Source organism: Cnephaeus nilssonii, assembly GCF_951640355.1.
Source record: "Cnephaeus nilssonii genome assembly, chromosome: 8".
NCBI lineage: Eukaryota > Metazoa > Chordata > Mammalia > Chiroptera > Vespertilionidae > Cnephaeus > Cnephaeus nilssonii.
In genome coordinates this window covers 67873197-67899178 of record NC_137079.1, presented here as the reverse complement: position 1 = coordinate 67899178, position 25982 = coordinate 67873197, and the positions used below count along the sequence as shown (strand labels likewise).

At 36.8% G+C, this 25982-nt stretch overlaps 1 protein-coding gene across 2 annotated transcripts in view; it reads right to left on the bottom strand.

The window, feature by feature from the left end:
* Positions 1-25982, bottom strand: part of PCDH9 (protocadherin 9) — a gene marked incomplete at its 3' end in the record, with an annotated part of 937782 nt that overhangs the window by 587864 nt on the left and 323936 nt on the right. For both annotated transcript variants that reach the window (XM_079778996.1, XM_079778997.1), the window contains exon 3: positions 1227-1328. In XM_079778996.1, the coding sequence (XP_079635122.1) occupies positions 1227-1328 (102 nt within the window). The remainder of the gene's footprint in view (positions 1-1226; positions 1329-25982) is intronic.

The following is a 25982-nucleotide window of genomic DNA, read 5'->3' as shown; positions in this document are numbered from 1 at the left end:
CTTTTCTACTAATAATAATAAAAATATTTTCTATAACTTTAAGGGAATGGGAAAAAAACTAACTTCAATGAGAAACTAGAATATACATTAATACACACATACATATCTATCTCGCTATCATCTATCTATCTATCTATCTATCTATTATCTATCTATCTATCTATCTATCTATCTATCTATCATCTATCTATCTATCTATCTATCATCTATATGTCTACCTACCTATCTATCCACCTGTCTACATGCTGTTATGGCTGTGGAAAATAAGTGAAACAAAAATGTATGCATTAATATTATAGTTAAGTCTTAAAACACATTTCCTACAAATACAGATCTCTTATTGCACAATAACTTAACCTTTCTGAACTTTACACTTAAAAATGATTACAATGGTAAATGTTATATGTTTTATAGCACTTTTTTTAATGAAAGGTAACAGATTTCTGCATCCAGCCATGTTAGAATAACTGGTACTGGAATAGCTCTCCCAACAGAAAGTAAGCAAGAACAAAAGGGAGGAGGGAAGAAGGAAGGAAAGAAGGAAGGAAGGAAGGAAGGAAGGAAGGAAGGAAGGAAGGAAGGAAGGAAGGAAGGAAGGAAGGAAAGAAGGAAGGAAGGGGAGAGAGAGAGAGAGAGAGACGGGAAGGAAGAAAGGAAGTCTACATTTTACAGTGTCTAGACTCTTGTAAAAATAAGAAAGCAAAGACTCTTCTTTTAAATTCAAAATACAAAGAAATAAAGGTTCAAGCTGAGAAAAAAGTAAAGGGAAATATTAATGAAAATTCCAATTCAGCTTGTTTATTTTAAACATCATGTTCTTTTCCATCTTCTTTGAGTGTAGGAGATGAAGTAAATCAATCTTTCAACTAAAGATGTATCTTTTAACTCAAGTAATAAAGATGAATTAATTAAAAAATATAACAGAAAAAACTTTTCCTATTACTTTCTCTAAAACAGGTAAAAATCAACATTTTGCATCCAATGACAAGAACACTATACTATATTTAATAGTTGGGCCATTACCAAAGAATAAAAAGATTATTGTTCGCTTTTTACCCCCCTAAAATTGTTTACTTAAAGTTGTTAAAAATGTATTAGTATAAAAATATGAACATAAAAAGGTCAGCAAAGAACATATTTATAATAGTTTACTTATAGTATTTAAAATCACTATGCAAATGCAAGTTCCTCAGTACTAGCATGGTCTCTATGGAGATGTGGCATACCTCGTAATGGTTTTCTTCATTCTCCTGCATGTGGAAACCCGCAGAGCTGGGACATTTCTGAGGAGTGACAGGAATATTGTCACTTTTGCTGTGTGAGTTACACTGAAAGAGATTACCAAATAATTGTGACAAACTACTCCACATTTAGAGTGTCTATTGAGAGACATGGTTGTTTGCTAAGAAACTAATTAAGGAATACAATTTGAATTAACACAGATTGACTCTACACTCATAGGTACATGCAATGATATTGAGCTTTTATAAAAGAGATAAAAAATAAACCAAGGATGAATAAAAATAAAATAAATAAAATTTTATTTTTAAAGCAATATTGATTTATTATGCTTATGATTTTAGTAGCTAAAACTTATATTTAATAGCTAAAGTCATTAATACCCCACACATTACTATGTGTGAGTGATTTACCCTCTCTCTCTCTCTCTCTCTCTCTCTCTCTCTCTATATATATATATATATATATATATATATATATATATATACATATATACATATATAGATATATATGACATGTTAACCTGTGACATGAATATTATTTCCACTTACAGATGAGGAAAATAAAGCATAAAAATATTTTAATGAAGTTGGGCTGCTACCCAGCTTTCTGTGATCACATTCCATACCTTATCTACCCACGTGCATGGCCTTTATAAATGATGCATTTGAAATAGATAAAAATGAAAAACTAAAATGTTTAAGGTCTTAAAATATCACTTCATTTTTTTCTGAACCAAAGATATATTTAAAAACAGGTTAACTAAAATAATTCATTTGGAAATAAATGTGAATTGTAAAACATAAGCTATTAAGTTATGAGTTGGCCTTTCTCTGTTAAAATACTGAAATGGTTCTTTTCAATATTCCTCATGAGTTTTTATGTAAAAATAAGGTATGTACTTTCTATTATCCTACTTCCTTCTTCCTTAAATCTCTTGTTAGATTCAAGACAAGGAGTATTTATAAGCATTGCTGTTTGACCGTTTATTAAACATCACATTGGTATTTCTAAGATTTCTTTGATAAAATATATTGTAGTGTTTCCACAATGGATTCATCATTGATATATAACCACTCCTCTCCCATAAGACTACAACAAGCACACAGAATTTTATGGCATAAGTAGGAAAAACAATATTTTTTCAAACTAGTATGTCGCATTTTCTATCCACTAATGAAATTTAACTTTCCCCATCCCAAAGAACAATTTGTTATAAAATAGCTAACAAAGATGTTTTATAATAAGTTGTAGACTTTAATACATTGAGTTTGGTATATTCTTATTTAAAGACTACCATTTTATATATTTAAATACATTTTAAAATGCATTATATTTTTAAGTGTTTTGTAAATATTTTGAAATAATTTTAAAGCCATAAAAGGGGCAAAGAAATTAAAACGATTTTCAGGATATTCTTCATTACATTTTGAATATATCAATTACCATGTACTTTTGTTTGTTTGTTTTGTTTGTTTAAGAGAGGGAGCAATATGGAAGACTAGGAAGCCATGACTTTCAAACCCAAAACTATATTAGAAACTTTTGGCATGAAAAGTTATTTTATGCCTGTCCTCTCCACAAACAATATCCATCAATCCTGTTCAAAACTTACCTCCCCTAGGAACTCTTTATGGGTAACTAAACTGATGGCAATTGTCATTTTAACCTCTGCTTGCAACCTAAGCAACTTTTAGATGTAGTTTGTAAAATGCTACTCTGCCAATATTAATTCTTAGAATGACACTAAGCTTGTCTAAACCACTTCACTGTTAATTATGAAAGCCTTTCTGATATTTCTCATCACTGGCTTCCTTAGCTTTCTAAAAAAAAAAAAGAAGAAGAAGAAGTTTAGATCTTAAAACAGTTATTTTCATCTGTGATGTTCCTAGACATTTTAATCATTCAATTCCTGTCCCTAGCCTCTCCTCATATCTATTCATGCTGATTAATCTTTTAAAAACATCTCATGTATTATGCAGTTTTTCTCCCTAGAAACATTTTCTCAATTTCTGTGGCCCAGCAGTGGCTCGCACCCTGGCTGTATTAGAATTACCTGGGGAGTTCCAAAAAATGTTCATGACTAAACCCCAACTCACACTGGAGAAATTTATAGCTAAGGCAAAAATAGTTTTTAAATATCCAGGCAATTCTAATGTGCAGTCAGAGTTGAGATCCCTGGGTTAAGGTTAACATCTCTTCGACTGGCCCTCAGGATATTAATAGTAAATTTTGGCCTCACTTCTTCCTTTTCCTTATTTAACCCATTATGGACTAGGTGCTATTTTTTCATGGACATATCATAATGCCTCTGAATCTGAAAAAAACCCCCACTATATTTCAATAATTTATACCTGCAAATACAAGATTTTATATATTATCTACAAGAACCCTCTGCAGAGAGTTAGAAAACATGATCCTTCTTTAATAGGTGGAAAAGACAAAGGTTCAGATGTATCAATGCCCTTTGTGAAAGAATTTGCCAGGGAAATGCACCCTAAGTGACAAGACTTAGGCAATTACTCTTCTGCCATATCCCCCTTATGGGTCCATTAATTGGCTCATTTATTTACATATTACACTCTGTTTATTCATTTTTTATTAGTCATTTTTGCCGAGTACATTCGATGTTTCAAAATTTTATTGGTTCACCCAGATATGGCATTTACTATTTGTAATACCCTCACTCTAACAGTGAAACCATATATAGAAACAAACAACACTACAATATGTAAAACTGTAAAAGGTATGCACCGGTAGCTAAGGGGCAGAGAAGAAGGAATGGCTGGACTCCTGGGCGTGACACGAGCAGAGTCTTGAAAGATGGACCGGGAAGGGAATCATGCTCAGCATGAATCCATGCCAGAAGGAACAGCATATGCAAAGACTAGTAGATATGAATTCTCATGATTTGGCCTGTGAGTTTGACATTGCTTTAACCGTAAAGTATGTGATGATAAATTTGAGAACGGGGACAGAAGTTATTGATGCATTAAATATGACAGTAGACCCAATGACAAAAAAAATCACAGAATTAGACGTAATATAAGGAATGACTACCAACTAATGACTTCCAAATAAAGGTGCTTTATAAACAGTGGAGGTACCAAGGATGAGTTTTAGTATCATTCCCTCTCTCCTAACCTACTTAGAGGATTACAATATAAGCAAAATGAGTGCATTTGAAATGCTACTGTGGAACTCGGGCAAGTCCCTCCATCTCAACAATATTTCACCAACTAAAAATTATTTGTTTGCCAAGTTCGATATGAATAATTATATAATAAATTATAGTTAAGCTAGATTTACTTAATCAGATTTAATATTGCAGAAAACATATGTAAATCAAACTTGAGAGGTCCAGAACTCAATAACAGCAGTCATGTTAAATAGAAATCACTGTAGCCCTGCCCTGTGTGGCTCAGTTGGTTGGCACGTTGTTCTGTGCACCAAAAGTTTGCCATCCAATTGACTCCCAATCAGGACACATACCTAGATTGGGGGCTCCTACAGGAGGCAACTGATGGATGTTTCTCTCATACATACATGTTTTCATCTCTCTCTCCTTCCTTCTCTAACATAATCAGTAAAGCATATTCTTGGTGGGGATTTTTTTAAAAAAGGAATTCACTGTAAATACATTTGTTCTTTCTTTAAAATCATTTTGAAGTTTTCCATTACCTACAATTAATAGTTGTTATTTAAATGCATGGATATGTCTTTTCTCCCCCATAACATCCATTGCAGTTCCTGAGAGATTGTCCTTAACTACCTATAGAAATACCTGCTCAAACCTGCCTCATTACCAGGAATATTAGCTCTTTCATTTTTGACACAGAATTCTAAGAAAGCATTTCACAGCCATGATATCAAGAGAAAAATATCAACAGTAGCAAAAGCAACAAAAGTATTATGAAAATAATCACAAAAATAAATGACCCCGCTGTTTTCTTTGCTAAAAAGGTGTTTGTTCTTTACATTTTCCACCCAGTCTATAGCAGCAATATGCCCTGTTATTCTATTCCTCCTTCTACCTTCTTACAAATCAATGTTGTTTACTAAGAATTAATAGCACTGTTATAAATTGTGTGCAATCATTATAGAGGCAGAAGTCTTACATTTTTTGTTCTATATTTTCTAGTAAATAACAATTCTAGTTGTTAACTACTCCATCTGCAAAATTTTTCCTACCCATTTTAAGAAGCTAAGAAGTCCTTTTATAAAGAGTTGTAAAACTTTTGATACAAAAGCCCTGGAGATTGATAAGAAATTCACATTTACAGGAAGAAGCTACTTTAAAGAGCTGTCTGTACTTGCTGTCTGTAAGGTCTCTCCATACATCACTTTGGAGAGCCCACATGTATCAAATTCTCACCATCTCTATGCCCCTGATACTGCTCTATCCTGATCACCAATGATGTCCACATTAGCATCTCAAAGGTCAATTCTCAGTCCTCATCTTGCTTTATACCCTGATAACTTCTTCCTTCTGGATCACTTATGTCATTTCTTTTCCTGGGCAACATAAACTAATGGGTATTTTCTTACCTCTCATGTTCTCTTTATGGAATAGTTTTACTGTTTGCGTTGTTATTGTTAAAACTGAGAAGCCTGAAGCAGATGAGGCCTGAGTATTTTCTCAGAAAGTATGTTCTCCAATGGTCCCTGACTTTAAAATACATTCTCAATTAGACACATGGACAATATCTCACTTATAAGCAGACAAAGGCAGAACTCTTAGAACATTCCTACACATGTTTATCTCAAAGCATATATTATTTTAGTGCTTCTAGAAACTGATAGAGCTCATATTTTAAGGGATTCATTTAGTAGGTTCTTATCATTTCTAAAAATTTGTTCTAATAATTTAGTGTCCTAAAACTTAGTCTGTCTCAAATCGGGAAGCATTGAGTCTGTATCTATAGCCATCTCTTTAATATCTTCTACTAGAGGCCCAGTACACAATATTCTGCACTGGCGGGAGGGGGGGGGGAGGTCCTCAGCCTGGCCTGCACTCTCTCGCAGTCCAGGACCCCTCACTCCTTACTGCCCACCTGCTCGCTGCTCCTTAGCGCTGCTGTGGAAGCAGATGAGGTTCCCGCCACCACCAATGCACTCGCCAGCTGTGAGCCTGGTTTCTGACTGAGCTGCGCTCCCCCTGTGGGAGCACACTGATCACCAGGGGGCAGCTCCTGCATTGAGTGTCTGCCCCCTGGTGGTCAGTGCGCATCATAGTAACCGGTTGTTCTGGTCATTCTGGCGTAATGGTCACTTAGGCTTTTATTATATAAATATCCTTCTCCATTGGTTTATTTTTCTGTCATCATTAAATATATTTGCAAAACAAAGTGAAAATTCCCATTAGATTTTGTTGAACATGTAGGTATTCAGCATGGGTAATATATATTTTGACTCAAAATGAAGATGCAATATATATTTTAAAACCAATTCCATATAAATAGCTAGTCAAATCCCAGAAATATAGAGTACTAAAATGCATATAAATTTCAAGATAGAGATTATTAAAGTAGAATGAGAAAAAAAGGAGGGGAGCTGCAAAAGGATTTTAAAGAACTATCAACTGTATCTATAGTACACAGGAAGTCTTTGTTTTTTAGTTGTTTTGCCTCGCTTCTCTAAAAACAAGAATACTTTTTCTTTAAAAATTGAAGACATAAATATTAGCATATGTTAATTTAGGGTACCAGAGAAAAGTATTTTTCTTATTTCTCTTAACTGTCTCCGAATTTTTCAAATACCTGAAAATAAGTAAGTACATAGAAGAAGATTTAGCATGATTTTGTTAAAAATCTGCTTCATCGTCTGGCTGGTGTGGGTCAGTGGTTGAGCCTATACCCATGAACCAAGAGGTCAACCAGTTTGATTCCTGGTCAGGACACAAACCCTGATTGCAGGCTCAATTCCCAAAACGGGCATGCAGAAGGCAGCCGATTGATATTTCTCTCTCATCGATGTTTCTATTTATCACTCTTCCTTCCTCTCTCTCTAATATCAATAAAAACATATTTTTAAAAATCTGCTTCATCCACAACAAGGAGATTATTGATAATAGTTATGAAAGGGCTTTGTAAACCATAATTGTGCATCTTTGGAAATAAATGTTCTACATAGGTGTTAAGTTCTTTCTGACTTGGTTCTAGGTAAATCTTCCTCTTCATGTTGATTATGGTTTTCTAAAGCCAGGTGAGGGACATGATTGCTTTTCTTTTATAGTACTACAGCTAAAAGGTTATCCTCTACTTCCTGTCCATATAGTTCTACTTTCTTTCACCTCATGAGGAAAAGGGATCCTCCTGTTGATAATTTATCTCCAGCATAAAATATAGTGCCTGGAGCATTACTGAGTATTTTCTAAATATTCCAAGTGAAATGGAAGAATACATGAATAAATGCAAGACTTTTACAATGATATATTCACCTAGATTGTTTTGGTTTCTAATTGTCTGTGTGAAAAATTCTTTGTACCTGTTTTCTTTTTTGTTTCATTTCGTCTCCAACAGATAAAATCATGGCAAAATTAGCATTCCCAAGACCTTCATTTTCATCACAAGTGCTATCACAAAAATAAAATCCAGTAGTACCATAGATTCAGTGTTCGTAGTAGCAGCATCAAAGAAAGCAGTGGGTTTAGCCATCATGCTTTGTTTCTCCGACTGGACCTTTAGAAACTCATGTCAGGAAGAAACTTCCTTACAGTGATATGTTACCTAAGTGGATCCATTTGCATCTACCTATTGCATATATGAAAAAAAATCTCCTCCTGTTCAACCTCTGGGACCTGCAACCTTTCCTTACTTGTAGACTTTGCCAAGTCCACCCTCATGATTTTTCCAGGGCAGCAGACACCTTTGTATATAAGTTTACCCAGATATGCTTCCAAATTCCCTGAACTGACTGCTATCCCTTCTCACATGGTGCAAATTCTCCTCCATCCTTCTCACAATCTCCATTCCAGATATCCTTTCAGTCCAGAGACCTTTTCTTCCCCCTTTTTCATGTCCTTAATATACCTCCTTTCCTCCCTTCCACCATAGCACTTTCTCCTCTGTAGCAATAAGCCTTCCCCTTTTAATCCCAGGTTTGCAGAGAGACTAGCCAGATAAAGGTAGTCACTACTGCTCAATGAAAGTGAGAAGTTGGCTGTGCCATGTGGGATTGATGAAAAGATAAAAGCTATATACTCTTTTGGCACCGGCCATTTAATAGACCAATTGGCGTTCCTCAATTATAGTTCTGCATGATCAAGTGATATTAACAGCTACTAAGTTGTATTTCTTACTGTGCCCTTTGTTGTTGCAAGTAGGTCACTTTTAAAGCACTAGTATAACATTTACCTCAATTCACTGTCTCATGACATACGTTTCAGATGTGTTCTAAAACAGTTAAGATATTAGGACTACTTTATAATCAGGAAAAAATATTAACACATCTAAGTAAAAAAAGAATTGGAAAAATATCTAAAAATGTGAAATTAATGTCTGAAGAAATTCAGTAAGTCGTTCAAGCTGAAGTACCAGATGAAACATTTACTTCTTTTTCTTTGGTTAGGAATTCCTCTTGCATACGTTACTCTAGAATTTAATGGTCTCCATTATAGGCTGGCTGACATTTTTCAAACAATTGTAACAATTTAATGAAATGTATAGATGCCAAGTACCATAACCAAGAAATTGCTTTCTTTCCGTGTATTATTGCTTAAGTGGTATTTGAAAGCAATTTATTGCCATAAATATCTTTGGTTACTACAAAGTTTTAGCAATTCTGTATGGTGTCCATTTCCTGAGAATGCTTGCTCAGTTGCTTTTCCTCCTATGCAATGACTTTCAAAGCTTTTGTTAAGGGACTATTCACAAGTCAAAAATAGAAATAGAGATATACTAGTATTCCAAAAATAATTATTCCATTTTTGAAAATGCTTATATTAGGCTGAATTTTGCCTCCTTTTCTCAATAAAATATTTAATTAGGGTGGGGAGAAGGGAAAAAGTAAGTTTGAATTCGTGTAGGATTTGGAATAATTCAATTAAGGATTTAATAGTAGCACCCTATATCATGTTACTCAATAGGTTCCCTCTAAATGTGCAACCAGAGAGCAGCCCTCTGTGAATTGAACATTGAGGAGTGTGCCAAAGAGTTGTCAAGGTAGAGGCTCTGGGGTGGCGGGTGCATAAAGATGAACAGAATCTTACTAAATGAATAACTACATGTGTAAGGCCACATATTTCCTCACACCCAGACATAAATTCCTTCATAAGAAATTACTACTAAGTTCTCTAACTTAATATAGGTAAACTGGATAAAATTTTAGGTCATTACTCACCAAGGAAGAGCAATGCAAAACTGTCTTTATGAGGACCACAAATCCTAGCTGCTCTGTGCACATTACATTTTCCTTAAATGGTTCATGGATGGTATACTAGTTTTATGCACCTCTTTTGACCCAGTTGCTATAGGCATGCATAGAAATAAAATCCCTCAGAAAGTATACTTCCAACACTAATGTTCTATACTTTACAATTTCTCCATTGTTCCCTTCCTTGTATTATTACCTTACTGTAAAGCCATTTCACAGAGCAATAATACATTGAAAGGTTTTAAATTACAAAAGGATTATATGCTATATTGCTTGGGCAAAGCTCTATTAATGCCAGTAGGCATTGTTCATTGCAACTTAATTCTGCATTTTAAATAAATGGATGCAGGAAATACAGGCCTTTGCAAGTCCTTAGACATTTAAAGAGAGATACTAACTTCTGTCCAAACATATTTCAAGAAATATGACATCAGAAATTTTCAGTGCCATGGTTAATCAGAATTATGCATTCTATGTTTTTATGTAAGACAATTATTTTGTAGTTCATTATATTATTTGTTGTTATAAAATCCCTGAGACCTTTAATATATTTCACTTAATTCTTTTCATATTTTGAAGAGAAACAAAAACTAAATATTTCTCAATACACAAAAATAAATTGTCTAAAAATATTTTAAATTCCAAACATAATGAAAGAGGTCCTGTTTTAGATGTGTTCACTTGGATTTAAAGATGAGTCTTTTGTTATGTTTCCAGATTGAACTGAAAGACTTCAGGAAAGGAAAATGATGAGTTTCATTTTCATTCTAGGTAATTCATGCTTAAGAATAGATAATTCAGTGTACTTTTTGAGTTGGTTAGAAATTTTTGGGAGTTATGAAAGAGTGCCAAATACATAGTGCTAAAACTAACTTATTAGAGAACAACATATTAGTTTATCATATGCCCAATTTACTGGTATCAAAGTACAAAGAAAAGTTATATGAGCCGAAGATATGAGGGAGTGCAGGTATGTAGTGATAGACTCTCCATACAGTAAATGTTTTTTGTTTTTGTTTTTTGTTTTGTTTTGTTTTTAAATATATTTTATTGATTTTTTACAGAGAGGAAGGGAGGGGATAGAGAGCAAGAAACATCGATGAGAGAGAAACATCGATCAGCTGCCTCCTGCACACACCCCACTGGGGATATGCCCACACCCAAGGTACATGCCCTTGACTGGAATCGAACCTGGGACCTTTCAGTCCGCAGGCTGACGCTCTATCCACTGAGCCAAACCAGTTTCGGCTTTTGTTTGTTTTTTTTTAGAAGAATACAGAATGATAGTTCTTTGTGAGGTAACAACAATTTTTATTATACAACTAGAGGCCTGGTGCATGAATTCGTTAATGGGTGGGGTCCCTAGGCCTGGCCTGTGATCAGGGCCATCAGGGCAAGGCCGATTGGGGCTGGGCCAATCAGGGCCTGCTGGCCATGCGGAGGCACTGCGGGAGGTTGGCCAGCCAGGGGTAGGGATGGGGCATGGGAAGTTGGCTACTGGCCCTGAGGAGGGAGCTGGCCCTTGGACCCCCTGGGAAAGGGGCCATGTCTGCCGACACCCATCCCTGGTTCCCCATCCCAGCCCGGGGCCTGAAGTCCCCAGCTGGGTCGGGAAAGGAGGCAACAGTCACTGGACTGGGTGCAAAAGAAACGGATGCTGACGCCGTACCACCACGCAGTTCCCTGACTCCCAACCTCCTCCTTCGCTCGCCGCTATGCTGCCAAGCATCTGACCCCTGGTGGTCAGTGTTTGTCATAGCGACTGGTCTACTGGTCATTCTGGTTGTTCTGGTTGTTCAGTCGTAATGGTCGTTTAGGCTTTTATATATATAGATGATATCAAAATAGATTTATTTACCCCAACTAAATAAGGATTAATATTTAAGTTCATGGTAGTTTTATAAAGTGAAGGAAGGCAATATTTAAAATTAATAGAATAATATATAGGAAACATTTTATAAAACATTACTCTTCATATTAACAATATTGATAATAGCCCAGTGGGCATGGCTCAGTGGTTAAGAGTGGACATATGAATCAGGAGGTCAAGGTTTGATTCCTGGTCAGAGCACATATCTGGGTTGTGGGCTCCATCCCCAGTGGGGGACATGCAGGAGGCAGCCGATCAATTATTCTCTCTCATCATTGGTGTTTCTATCTCTCTCCCTCTCCCTTCCTCTCTATGTATTTTTTAAATATGTATTTTTTAAAACCAAAAGACTGGTAATAGGAATCCACTTGCAAATAAAGATAATAAATGATTTAAAGAAAATAAATTTAGGAAAAGAGAAATAGACACATTATAATTATTGCTTAACTTAAAATTCAATAATATCAAAACATGGCTCTTTGTGATCTTATATTAGTACTAGAAGCCCGGTGAACGAAATTTGTGCATGGAGGGGGGGGCATGTCCCTCAGCCCAGCCTGCACCCTCTCCAATGTGGGACCCCTCGAGGGATGTCCAACTGCCCGTTTAGGCCCAATACCGGATTGGGCCTAAACGGGCAGTCGGACATCCCTCTCACAATCCAGGACTGCTGGCTCCCAACTGCTTGCCTGCCTGCCTTCCTGACTGCCCCTAACCGCTTCTGCCTGCCAGCCTAATCACCCCCTAACCACTCTGCTGCCAGCCTTTTTGTCCCATACTTCCCTCCTCTGCCAGCCTGGTCACCCCTAACTGCCCTCCCCTGCAGGGTTGATCACCTCCAACTGCCCTCCCCTGCAGGGTTGATCGCCTCCAACTGCCCTCCCCTGCAGGGTTGATCGCCTCCAACTGCCCTCCCTTGCAGGCCATCTTGTGGTGGCCATCTTGTGTCCACATGGGGGCAGGATCTTTGACCACATGGGGGCAGCTATATTGTGTGTTGCAGTGATGGTCAATCTGCATATTATTCTTTTATTAGATAGGATAGAGGCCTGGTCCATGGGTGGGGGCTGACTGGTTTGCCCTGAAGGCTGGGGGTTCCCTTGAGGTGTGGGACAGCCTGAGCGAGGGGCCTGTGGTGGTTTTCAGGCCAGCCATGCCCCCTGGTGACCCAAGAGGAGGCCCTGGTATCTGGAATTTATTTACCTTCTACAACTGAAACTTTGTAGCCTGAAGCAAAGCCAAGCCTGCTGCTTGCTCCTTGGCCAGCAGCGATTTCTGTTGGAGTTAATTCACCTTCTATAATTGAAACTTTGTAGCTTGAGTGGAGGCTTAGGCCAGCATCAGGAGGCACGGAAAGCTTGGCTTCTTTTGTTACCGCGGAAACCCAAGCCTCCCTCCTGCTCTCGGTGGCTGTAGCCATCTTGGTTGGGTTTATTTACATATTGGCTGGTGGGCGTGGCTTGGCTGGTGGGCGTGGCTTAGGCATAGCAAAGGTGCGGTCAATTTGCATATTACTCTATTATTAGGTAGGACTAGAGGCCCAGGGCATGAAATGCATGCACAGAGGGGGGCTGGGGAGTCCCTCAGCCCGGACTGCACTCTCTCCAATCTGGGACATCCCTCTCACAATGTGGGACCACTGGCTCTTAACTGCTTACCTGCCTGCCTGCCTGATCACCCCTAACACCTCTGCCTGCATGCCTGATGCCCCTAACTTCTCTCCCTGCCAGCCTGATCACCCCTAACTGCTCTCTCCTGCTGGCCTAATCGCCCCAACCACTTCTGCCTCAGCCCTTGACACCGGGGCTTTGTCTGGAAGGATGTCTGGAAGACATCCAGTCTAATTAGCATATTACCCTTTTATTAGTATAGGTTCTATCACAATTTTAAGCTTTTACAAAATATTGTTAATTCAACCTTATAAAATAAGGATATGACAAGAATGAGTAGAAGTTTTTCAATAAAGAAAAATTTCTGCTAGACTGTTCTTATGGTATCTTTTTCTTACTATTTTGATTACCCAGACCCCAAGATAAACAGAAAATAAAACCATCAACACTAATTTGTGTTTATTTTTGTACATCATTACAGGAAGATTTTTAAATTCATCCTATAATCTGAAATATTCTGTAATAATTCAGTTACAGAGCACTTTAAAGAGCAAAATTTAACTTCTCCCCACCTTCTAAGGGGTAGGAGCTTAGATAGGGGCTTAGGTTTGTGTGATGTGTGTTTGTGTGTGTGCGTGTGTGTGTGAGAGAGAGAGTTTAGAAGCAGAAGGAAACAACCACATAAGGTAGCTGGCTTCTTTCAAGATTCAACATAAAAATAAATAAGAAATCAGCATAAATGTGATTCATACTCCTGACACTGAGCTCAGTAGCTCTGAATCCCTCTTTGCTTTTGCTTCAGCCTTTGTTCTTCTTATTTTATTTTATTTTTAGTGAATTTATTGGGGTGATGTTGATTAATAAAAGTATATAGGTTTCAGTTGTACAGTTCTATAACATATAGCCACATATTTTATTATATGTTCATTATCCCAAGTCAAGTCACCTTCCATCACCATTTATCCTGCCTTTACCCTTTTCTACCTCCCCCACCCCTTTCCCTCTGGTAATCACCATACTGTTGTCTGTATATGAGAGTTTTTTTATCTGCTTAATCCCTTCCCTTTTTCATACAGACCTGCTCTGATAAATGTCACTCTGTTCTTTGCATGTGTGAGTGTTTCTATTTTGTTTGTTCATTTATTTTGTTCATTTAAATCCGACATATATATGAAATCCTATGGTACTTGTCTTTCCCTGGCTGAGTTATTTCACTTAGCATAATACTCTCTAGATCTATCCATGCTGTTTCAAAGATTAAGATTTTTTATGGCTGAATAATATTCCATTGTGTAAATGTATAACTTTTTTATCCACTAATCTACTGATGTAAACTTGGGCTGCTTCTAAATATTGTCTATTGTAAATAATATTGCAATGAACATAGGTGTGAATGTATTGTTTCCCTCTTTTTAAATTACATTAGGTCTCTTTTTCATCTCCCTCTGTGGTGCTGAAAAATATTTTAAAAGTTTGAAATCTAGGCTTGAAAATTTTCCTTGCAAGTAAGAATTTGTAGCAATCTCCTTCCCTTTGGTGACTTTAACCTTTGATAGACTCTGATAGACTCGCTGAATATTAGAGTTGAAAGGTACATTACAGATTCTTTCTTTAAGTTCTATTATCAATGAGGAGATTATCTCACAGAGACCAACCCCCCCCCCCAGCTCCAATATTTAGAACAATGAATTTTATTTTATTTTGATGATATAGATAGAAATTTTCTTATTTCCTTTTAATGTAATTTAAACAAAGAGAAATTCAGCCATGTTCTTAATCCCATATATTAAATTACAGGCTTGCAGTGTTTAAAAGGACCTTTGAACCTAGCTCAGAAATTGCCCAGATCATCGCCATGCAAGAGGCTAATAACAAAGACCCATCAACAAACTGGATTTAGAGCCTCCAGTTCATTTGATCCAGATGGCAATTCAATTTAATTGTGGGGCAGGAGGAGTTCTCCCTGGAAGGGACTTATAACCACACCTTAAGAATCCATCTGTTTAATTCAATAGCTAAATTAATTCATAAAAAGAAGCACCTTTCTTAGTTCAACTGGAAATATCCCATTCTCAGAATCTGGAAGGTTGAAAAGGCCAATCAGATATTCTGAAACATTTACTGAAAAGGAAGGTCTGATGAATTTCAAACCAAATACTATGCTAAATATGTGTTTCAATATGGCCCAAAGTGTAGGTCTCAGTTTAACAACTGTACATGTAATGTATCCATATAGCTTAGTCCCTTTTGTTTCCTGGTTGATTGTAAGGCTTAACTGAACTTTTCCAACTTGTACTTTATGCTTTGGCTAATTGACATGGTACATATCTTCTCAAAATACAAAACATCCTTTCTAATTTTACTCCCTAGTGATCTCTCTAAAGTATGGAGAAGTATAGAAATTTGTCCACATTCTTATTAAAATAAATAGCTAACCGCAATAAGGGAAGTTTGCCAAATAAGAAAAATCCATACACACACATACAGCTAGGCACACTACGTAAATATTTACAAACTTTTAAACAAGCTGTGGAAAGTACACATGAAAGATAACTAAAACCTTATTTTCTGCTGCTCATTAAACTGAAACTACTTGTAAATAAAGATTTTTTTGAAAAATAAAGTCACAAGCAGCTTTCCCTTACTTCAATTGTCTACTTTATATATTAAACATTGACTAATAAAACATACACTTCCTTGTTGAAACCTTTATCCACTCATTTGATGGTTTTTATGTTAATGTAAAGTTAGACAAGGCAAATTTTGTTCAACTTATTCTTCATAAATAAACAAGAATACACTTTACAATGAACTGCCATGAAACCAGCTATTTGGATATGTGTTGCATGAAAAATCTGGGCACAATTGTATTACATATATTTCAATAGTACATAATATTAAGGGCCAAAATTGTCCTTTTATCCTTCCCCATTTTCAACAGTCTGAGTCAAATGCTTTACAATATCCTATAAACATGTTTAAATGTTTATGTCCTTTTGAAACATAGTCTCTAATGAGTTACTTGATTATCATAATCAGAAACATTAATCACTACAGTCTTGATAAAAATTCAGACCTTACCTCAAGAGGGGCCCTGGCCAAATAAATGTGTTGTCATGCTACTTGTTTTTATGACGGTCATTCATTGCGATTCAATGTGAAACAATTTTACGAAAAAGAAGTGACAAGTATTTGGTGTGAGAATCCAGTACAAACAGAAAGTATGTAAGATGGAATCCACCAGAAGATTTTTTTTTAATTCTGTTAAAAGGTGAAAACAAATAAATAAATATTTCCTTACTAAAATGCCTCCACAGTAATAATTCCCTTTCTTTATATGAACAGCTCTCCAAATTTAAAGTGTCAGGTTTTCACTTTGATGTTATGCAAATCACAAACTATTCAAGACATCTCCCTCTGCTATACTCAAATCTCCTAAAGAGACATCTAGCATACAGGACACAGTCACCGCTCTCATTCCCTTACCTCCACACCTGGCACAGTAGGCATGTGGTGTGCCTCAGCCACCCAGGCAAGCGGAATCTAAGACGACCAATGTTTTGTGATAAACAGCTGTATATGGCTATGTTCAAGCAAAGATGAGTTAGTTCTTCCTTCCCAATGCTTTTGTGTAAATTTAAATGAGGGAGAAAAGAAAGACTTGGTTGAAATCAAAGTGTTGGAATATACAAGGACCCAGCAGTAACCATGTATAAGTGTGACAAAACGGTATAGAGACAGTAAACAGATGTTTCCAGCAATGCATAGGTACCAAGTGAAAAGAAAGACCGACAGGGACAGAGAATGAGGGACATAAAGACACAGAGAGACGCTGCCTCATTTATCATTCTCTGTTCCACTTTAGGTAAGAACTCAGGTGATCTTCATTTTCTCTCCTTGGATTCCAGAAGATCTCTACATTAATCTAGCTGATGTAAGAGATTTTCTGTTTCCTACAGCCTAACGCATCTTTAACATCAACATTTACAATTGTATATACATCACATTTTATTAAGACTATCTTCTTAAACTATCTTTACCATTTTATTTACTCTTTTTTTTTTTTGCAGAAAAAGGTAAGAAAAAAAGAATGTCTTAACTTACCATTTTAACAATTTTTATAATCGCTGCACTAATAATTTTCAACAATTTCCCCTTTTGAAAAAAAAAAAATTTGAGCAGAGAAGTAGATAATGTGCCCAGGTGTAAAATAGATGCCCTGCAATTTTTATATTATCAGAAGATCACTGAATACTTCCACCATGCCAAGTGCATTTAAATCTAAATAATTACATAACTTTGTCCATTCTCTTTTAAAAGATTTATGAAGATTGTTTTTGATCAGAGTAAAACAAATGTTTATAATTAATCAAACTCCCACTGATATTTTTAATCCTCTGTTTCCCACATATTTCTCTCATGCACTTTGGAAAGAGTATTTTCAACTTCCTTACCTCTCAGTTATGCCTTAGCTTTCTTAACATGACAAAAATTACTCTTGGAAAGCCATTATGCTTCTTTCTCGCCCTTTTCTTCCATAATGCTAATCTATCCACCCCTCAATAATTATCCATGTTTCAGTATCCTTGCATCTTCCTTTCCCATTGGAAACATACTTTATATTGATGTTTCTCAAGTCTATATTCTTGGTTAACTTACTTTCTTACTATTTTTTTATTTCTCTGGGAAACTTCTGGTAATTTCATACCTTTAATCATATGCTATATAACTGTAAGTGATGACACCCAAATGTATGGCTTTAGAACCACCTGTTCTATGCTTCATTCTGAATTTTTAAATGTTTGCTATATATCCCTTTTAAGATTCCTTCATGCATCTTAAAACCAACTTATTCAATGCTCAAGTCATCAGCTTACACTCTCCTTACTCTTTTCCTTGTACATCCATTGCAAATACAACATTTTTAAAAGATTGTTTAAATTGAATTTTTAGATAGAATGGAAGGGTGAGGGAGATATATAGAGAAGAAGCATGAATTTGAGAGTGAAACATCACATTTTTTAAACCTTCATTTCTCTGTATAATAATGTGTGTTTGTGTGTCTGTTTTCCACTTTGAGGTCCCAGTGCTATGCACAGTTTCTAGCGATAGAAAAGTCTTAAAACTGGTTTTGAATAACTGCATTCAGTGTTTTCCATTTCAAATTCTGCTTTGGAACCACACAATTCATTGGCATTCAGAGAACTCCATAGATTTGCCACAGCTAATTGGAAGTATTGAATATTTGGGATCGTTTTGTTCAGACAGGTTGCATGCAGGCATAGTCTTCAGAGTGCTCCAGAGGAAAAAACACTGTGTTCTCTGTAAAACCACAAGCAAGTAGTTATGTCCCTGTGGGGATAATAACCCCTCTGCTGCTTGTCGGCGAAGGTGGCTAAGAGACTTTCATGAGATAATTAGATGTGGAAGAATTTGAAATGTATAAGGGGTTCTATAAATTCAGGTTCTGTTAATTAATATTAAATTTTTAAATTATATAGAACATATTCTTATTATTTTTAAGTTGTAAAACTAGCATGATTTTCATTTCCCAAAATAACAGAATGAGGCAGCGATTTTCAACCCTTTTTCATCCCATGGCACACATAAACTCCTAAACTTATGTGGCACACTAAAAAAATCTATTATATTTTTTGCCATTCTGACACAAAGAAATACGTATGATTTGAATTCATTCACACTGGCCAGCTATTGTTGTATTGACTATTGTCTTTTTTTTTTAATTTCACAATCTAAGGGGGGAAAAGATCAGTGTTCCTAACTAAATAGTCAAATATTACAAGTTTTAAAATTTTTTTGGGTCCTGGCATTGAAAATCGCTGCATTAAGGCAATGTATTAACATTCTTTCACTTATTAAACACTAGATGCCCAGTGCATGATTAAATCATGCACATGTAGGGTCCCCTACACGATTTCGCTTTCGATCGCGGGGGAGCTGGGTGCCTATCCGCTGGTGCACCAGGCCTTTCAGAAGCCTCCGCCGTGCCAGAGGCTTCTGAAAGGCCTGGTGTACCAGCAGACAGGCACTCAGCTCCCCTGCTTTTGATGGTCCATGGCGGGACATGGGCTCGCTGCCCCAGAGGCCCCTTCTGTGCTGCAGCACAGCCATGGCGCAGACGCTGAGCTCGCGCCGCCGCTGGTGAAGTGATCTCAGCGTCGTCCCGCTGGCCCAATTGGCCACCCCGGCCACCCCGAGTCTCGCCCCCCCCACGCCTCCTGGCCAATAGTGGGCATAGCGAAGGTACGGTCAATTTGCATATTTGTCTATTATTAGGTAGGATATTCATATATATGATAATATGTTAGCCCCCCAAGAATAACCTAAATAGCATGCTGCCTGTCACCCTACCACACTGTTCCAGGAAAAAGCTTCGGCATGCTATTGTTCTGAAGGACATAGTCTTGATATCTTAACACTGTTTGCATTTACTTATACATCCTTGCCTTATAAGGGTCTTTACTTTATAAACTCACACATTTTAATATGCGCACTTTTACCTTTTACTCAAAAATGATAGGAATAGATCATTTTCCCCTGTGTTTTTAAACAAGATATGCAAAGGAACACAGCTGGTGTTGCTCAGTGGTTCAGAGAAGACCTATTTACCAAGAAGTTGCTAGTTCAATTCCCAGTCAGGACACATGCCCAGGTTGTGGGCTTGGTCCCCAGTGGGGGGGGCATGCAGGAGGCAGCCTACTGATGTTTCTCTCTCATAGATGTTTTTCTTTCATAGATCTCTTTCTCTTTCTCTCTCTCTCTCTCTCTCTCTCTCTCTCTCTCTCTCTCACTCTGAAATCAATAAAAACTTATTTAAAAATATATATATGAAAAGAGAATAAAGGAAATATCCTGAAATGGATTTGGTTTTCAGGTAAATAAAGGGAAAATTAACTGACTTCTCATTGTTACTAATCCTTGAAATTCTTCTCACACCTTTCTGAAAATTCCTGAGCTGTAGTATTAATCTCTTTGAAAAGGAGACACTAAATTTACTGTGTATTTTGCATGTTCCTAAACAAGTCTTGAATGATGAATTTCACTGTCTGTGTGAGGTGGTTTACCTCAGCACATAATTTCTTATATTAATAACCTTCCCCCACAGGAGTTGAATGACCATCTATAAATACAATCCCTTCATTCAATCAAAAAATTAAAGCCTGTAACCACCTCATAATTCATCATCTTTTCTTACAGGCAATTATCAAAGCAAAAACAAAACACAAATCCCCAATCCTCAACCCATTGTAATGTAAAATTATGCAGCCTTCCTGGATATATTGAAAATTATGTAGTATCTTGTGTTCCAAATCAGTTCTATTGAGTGACTTCCTATTTCCAGTGAGCCATAATTTTCAGAGCAAAAATAACTCCTTTTCAAAATGAAAGGCATCCTAAAACAATAACCTTCTGAATGTTTGTATATTTTCAATCAGTCTTTAAAAAACATCTCTTCATATGAATGCCTCAACAGTTATGATGAAGCTAGATTATAGGGTTTTTTGGAATCTGCAAGATTTCCATTTTTATAAACCTACCTAAAGGCACATCCAAGTGTTCAGTAATGGGGCTTCTTCCTCTTTGAGAAAGACTGATGCAAATGGGTACTGAATTGCACTATGAATACAAACCCTAACATATACACTCAAACAACTGATGTCAAATTCTTAGTTCAGCTTGGAAAGATCTCTACCAGAAAAAGCATAATCTTAAGAGAAGGTAATAGAGTTACTGGTATGTTAGAGAATTCTCTGGGAAACTATTAGTTAAAAGGCTTTAGATATTTGGTTTATTTTCAAAATATATAAATTAGGAATATTGGGTAAGTGTCTTAACTATCTTCAATTATAGTAACTATGAAAGCAGAGATTATATTCAGATAAGAAAAATAATGTTTTTTAAAGACAAAATCATAATTAGTTTCTGAATAGCGCTCTATAAGCCGGGTAGCTCAGTCATCTTAAATAACTTCTGTTGGGTTATCCAGTTGACCAAACTAGGGTGATGGTTTATATTTCTTGCATTTTGTTCTCTTACATTAATTAAGGAACCTTGATTTTACCAACACTATATAAATGCAAAGCCAATTTCAGTGTAAGACCTAACAGGGTTAAGATTTGCCACATGAATACACGCATACATATTATAGGAATGTATGTTTTGCATAAAGCAGAAGCAAAACACATACTCAGTCCAACTGGCATAATTGACAAGACTACATAAAGCATAGTAACTATCTTTTAGAATCTCAGACTACATGTACAAAGAATAATTTAGCACAAGTTAGGTTGTTATGTGAATGCTTCCTATTTTGAGTGTCATAGAGGTAAGTTGAGTAATTAGCAAAACCTCTGGGGAAATAAGCAATACTATCCTAAAAGTAATAGTAATAACAGTGATTCAAACAGTCCTGGAATTTATTCATGTCATTTGTAGTAGTTTTCATTAAATTAATTAATATATAGAAAATTTGAAGCCTAGATTTTGCCAGATAAACATCACCATTGAAAGAAGAAAAATGTAAACTTTGAAATATTATACACTTCGTCAACTAAGCTTTGAAATGACTTGCTACTTGGCTTAACTTTGTCTCATGCATATGTAATAGCATACTTCTTTTTCTTTCACATAGAGAAACAATGCTATCTCTTCAATTTTTTACACTCAATCTTGTGATTGACTATGCACAGATGAAATAACTGTGCAGAAATAAAATGTGATGCAAACATAATATATCAAAGTTGTTATTTAATATTTTACACAAATGATTTAGAATATATAAAATACATATCTTATAAAAATCAAGTATCACATTTGGAATTTTATAAAATAACTAGAGGCCCAGTGCATGAAAATTCATGCACTGGAGGAGGGGGTGTCTCAGCCCAGACTGCCCCCTCTCACAGTCTGGAAGCCCTCAGGAGCAGGAGGCGACCTGGAGATCAGGGGAAGGTGATGCCCCATCACACCTCTGCTGCTGCCACTTCCGGCAGCACAAGCCTTGGCCCGGCCCTGATTACCTGTTCCTCGGGCTGGCCCTGGGCAGCTGGGAAGCCATGATCCGAGGCTTGCCTGCACCTCAGGCCGGCCCTGGGCAGCTGGGGGAATGAGCAGACTGGGGGACTCCGGAGGCTGCGTCATGCCTGCCGCCCTGGCAGAACTGAGGGGACTGGGTGCCGCCATCTTGTGGCTGTGGGTGCCACCATCTTTGAGGGTGTAGCAGTCAATTAGCATATTCCCTCCTTATTGGCTGTGGGCACCACCATTTTGTGAGGGCATGATGGTCAATTAGCATATTGTCTCTTTATTAGATTGGACTGGCTATTTCTTCTTCAACTTCAGGAGGACTACATCTCTGCCTTCTTTTATAAAAGAGTGCCCCCTCAAACCTCAAAAAGAAAGAAAGATTTGAATTGTTTCTGAATGTGCAGGAAAGCAGACTCAGTGAGTGCTAATAGGCATTTTCTATCTTTAATTTTCATCATTCTACAGGAGATGTGAGGGAAGAAAGGTAATAGGAAAAATTAATTCTAGCAACTCACCCAGAAGTAATTTCCTTATATTCATATTATTCCTGAACTTTTGGCTTGGATAACTTTGCTGGTAGACAAACATTGCCACTGCCTCATGCTTGAAAAGTTCTGAATGTAATTGTCTGTCAATGATATGATGATTTATAATGCAATCTGTTCCTATTGCTAGTGCTGCAGATAACTCTAATTTGCCACTCTTATCCTATCTAATAAAGAAGGCATATGCTAATTGACTGCCCCGCCCTCAAAGATGGCAGCAACCACAGCCAATAAGGAGGGAATATGTTAATTGACTGTCATACCCTTAAAGATGATAGAACCCACAGCCTCAAGATGGCAGTGCCCAGTCCCCTCAGCCCCCCAGCCACCCAGGGCCAGCCTGAGGTGCAGGCAAGCCTCGGATGGTGGCTGCCCAGCTGCCCAGGGCCGCCTGAGGCTCAGGTAACCAGGGTCGGCCGAGGCTTGTGCTGCTGACAGTGGCAGCAGCAGAGGTGTGATGGGGGTGTTGCCTTCCCCTGATCACCTGGTCGTCTCCTGCCCCTGAGAGCTCCCAGACTGTGAGAGGGGGTAGGCTGGGCTGAGGGACCCCCCTCCAGGGCATGAATTTTCATGCACCAGGCCTCTAGTATTAGATATTAGGAACTTGACAGTACTTCTCAGTTTTACAGGTGATATAGCCAATCAAAATACATCTCCTTTCCATTCTCTTCAGGAAAGGATAATATTACCAAGACTAGCTATTATTCTAATGGTCATGTTTTTCTAACATTTTTGTTCATCTTAAGAAACCTTCATATTATTAAATGTTATAAAATAAATAGAACTACAAGTGTATGTTTATAATTTTTAGTTATATTTTTTCAATAATTCTTCCTGTATCACTCCAGTATTAAAAAAAAATAGAATATTTATGCTCAAGTTGGAAATAGAGGCTATAACATAATTAGCCTATCATGATTCAGATAACTAAAAAATTATGCACAAATATGAAAATATTAATCACTAGTGAGAAGATGGATTATTGTATGTCTATTATCTGAAAAGCAGAAAATGGCATAATTCTTATAATATCTTCAGATTCACCAAATTAAGTTTAAGGCTAGAGGCCCAGAACGTACAATCACACAAAACCCCAGACCTTCCATGCCAGCAGGACCCAGACCTGCACCGCCGCCATGGACAGGACCCCAGCGTCCACCATGCCACCGCAGGGGTGGGACCCCAGACCTCATACCTGCTGCAGGAGGCAGGAACCCAGACCCCAGACCCACCACGTGAGACAGAACCCCAGACCTGCCATGCAAGGTGGGACCCCAGACCCGCCGCCCTGGTGAGACCCATCAATGCACCTCCTGGTGACTGGTTGTTTGGTCATTATGGCATTATAGCATTATGGCCCTGGACTTTTTATATATATAGATATGCTACACCTGGCTAATACACATAAGCAGTTGTATATTAGCACAGATTTGATTGCCAATTATATGTACCAAATCTTGACTATAAAGAGTAAGTGAAATGAGAAAAACTACATAGAACATCTTTGAGTTGTGCACATAAATATACATAAACTCTGTTTCATAACTGATTTATTTCTGAATATTTTGTATTCAAATATTATTATTTTGTAAATTGAATAAAGACTACACCTCAACTAAAAGAATTAACATATCTAGTTCTATCTGACTTAGATTACTTTAATATTCAAGTTAAAATCAAAGTTCATATTTATAGGAAACATTGATTTCTATATGACAGGTTTAATTCTCAGTAATTCAAAAATATTATTCTTTTTGGTCTCTAAACATCCAATAGAATGTACACAGTCTACATCCTCATTTCAATAGATAAGGAAACTGAGGTATAGAATAAATAATTTTCTCAATGAAACAAAGCTAATTGGTTAAAAAGCTCAGATGTGAATCCTCTGCCATGGTTAGAGGGTCCAAATGCTGGTAATGCACTGCTCTATTGCTGCTTTATTAATGAGGATGAAGTGGATTCCAAGAATCAACAAAATTTATTAATGCATATACACAAATATTTCCATTTTAGTAGCTATAGTCTGTTTCTTGAAACTGCTGTCTGTTTTGTGTTTAACTATAATACTTCACATATCAATAAAATTTAGTAATTTTATGTGCAAAAGAAGTTTAAAGATATAGGATTCTTCTGTTTTATCTAGTCCCAGCAATGAACTTTCAACCATAGATCAGATTCCAAAAGCACACAGTCATGTTGACACAGAATTAAAGCAGAAAGCTTATTTTGTCCTTAAAATATTTTGCAACTATCTACTGACTCCCTTATTCAATACTGTTTTGAACTTATATGCAACTTGTATTATTTTAAGCCTTTCTGGAAATTCTTGTGGTTGAGAACTCAATTGTGGTTATCAGTCCACGAACAAGTAGTTCATCTATTTCACACAGGAAGGGTATCATGTATAAGGCTCTTAGCCCTCATTAAGAAATGTTTGCCTCTAGATATAGTAATTTAATCATTCATTATTTGCAGGATTTCATTTATTGTTTATCTACACATAGTCATCTGAATAAAACAAGGATGGCAATGGTAATACCTAAATTACATTGTTATATTGCCAAAGACTGTTTTGTTTTCCAAATCATATTTTCCCAGATAAATGCCATTAACCAACATAATGAATTTCCTCTAGGAAACCAGTTCTCTCACTTGGCTCTAGCATTGCAAGTGTCTCCCACCTTGTCTGAGCAGTGGGGAAGCAGGTCCTCCTCAACTGATTTCTCCTAATACAATTTTCCCAATCCCCTTTCTGACTACTATCTGGTATCTGGAATAAACAAACAATTAAATAAATAAAACACCACTTCTTTCTGTTGTATCATTTTCTTTATGTGAATTTAAAAAAGCGTTTGAAATGCCCTCAAAATAACCCTCACAATATCTCCAGTAATTGTGTGAAGCTATAATGCCCTGTGTGGGCAGGATGCCCACCGCTCCATCCCTCTCACACAAAGCCTGTATTGATAACTCAGACTATGTCACTGGGCTTTCAATCCAAACTTTTAATTTTCTTCTAATTAATATCATATCACTCTAATTGGGTTTTTCCCTTGTAAACTGCATGGATTAAGATTTGTATTGCATGTTAATTAGCTTTAGGTACCAAGGATGATCCCCATAACCAAGAACCAGAATTGCCATTCTGGAATTACACTATAATAGCATCGGCATGTAATAGTCTTTCCTGGAGACCATCCAAGAATGTTTAATTATTAAGGGGTTTGAAACATCAGGTTGTGAGACCGATTCACTACCAAAGCAGTCAATTCGCTATATAGTAACCATATAGCA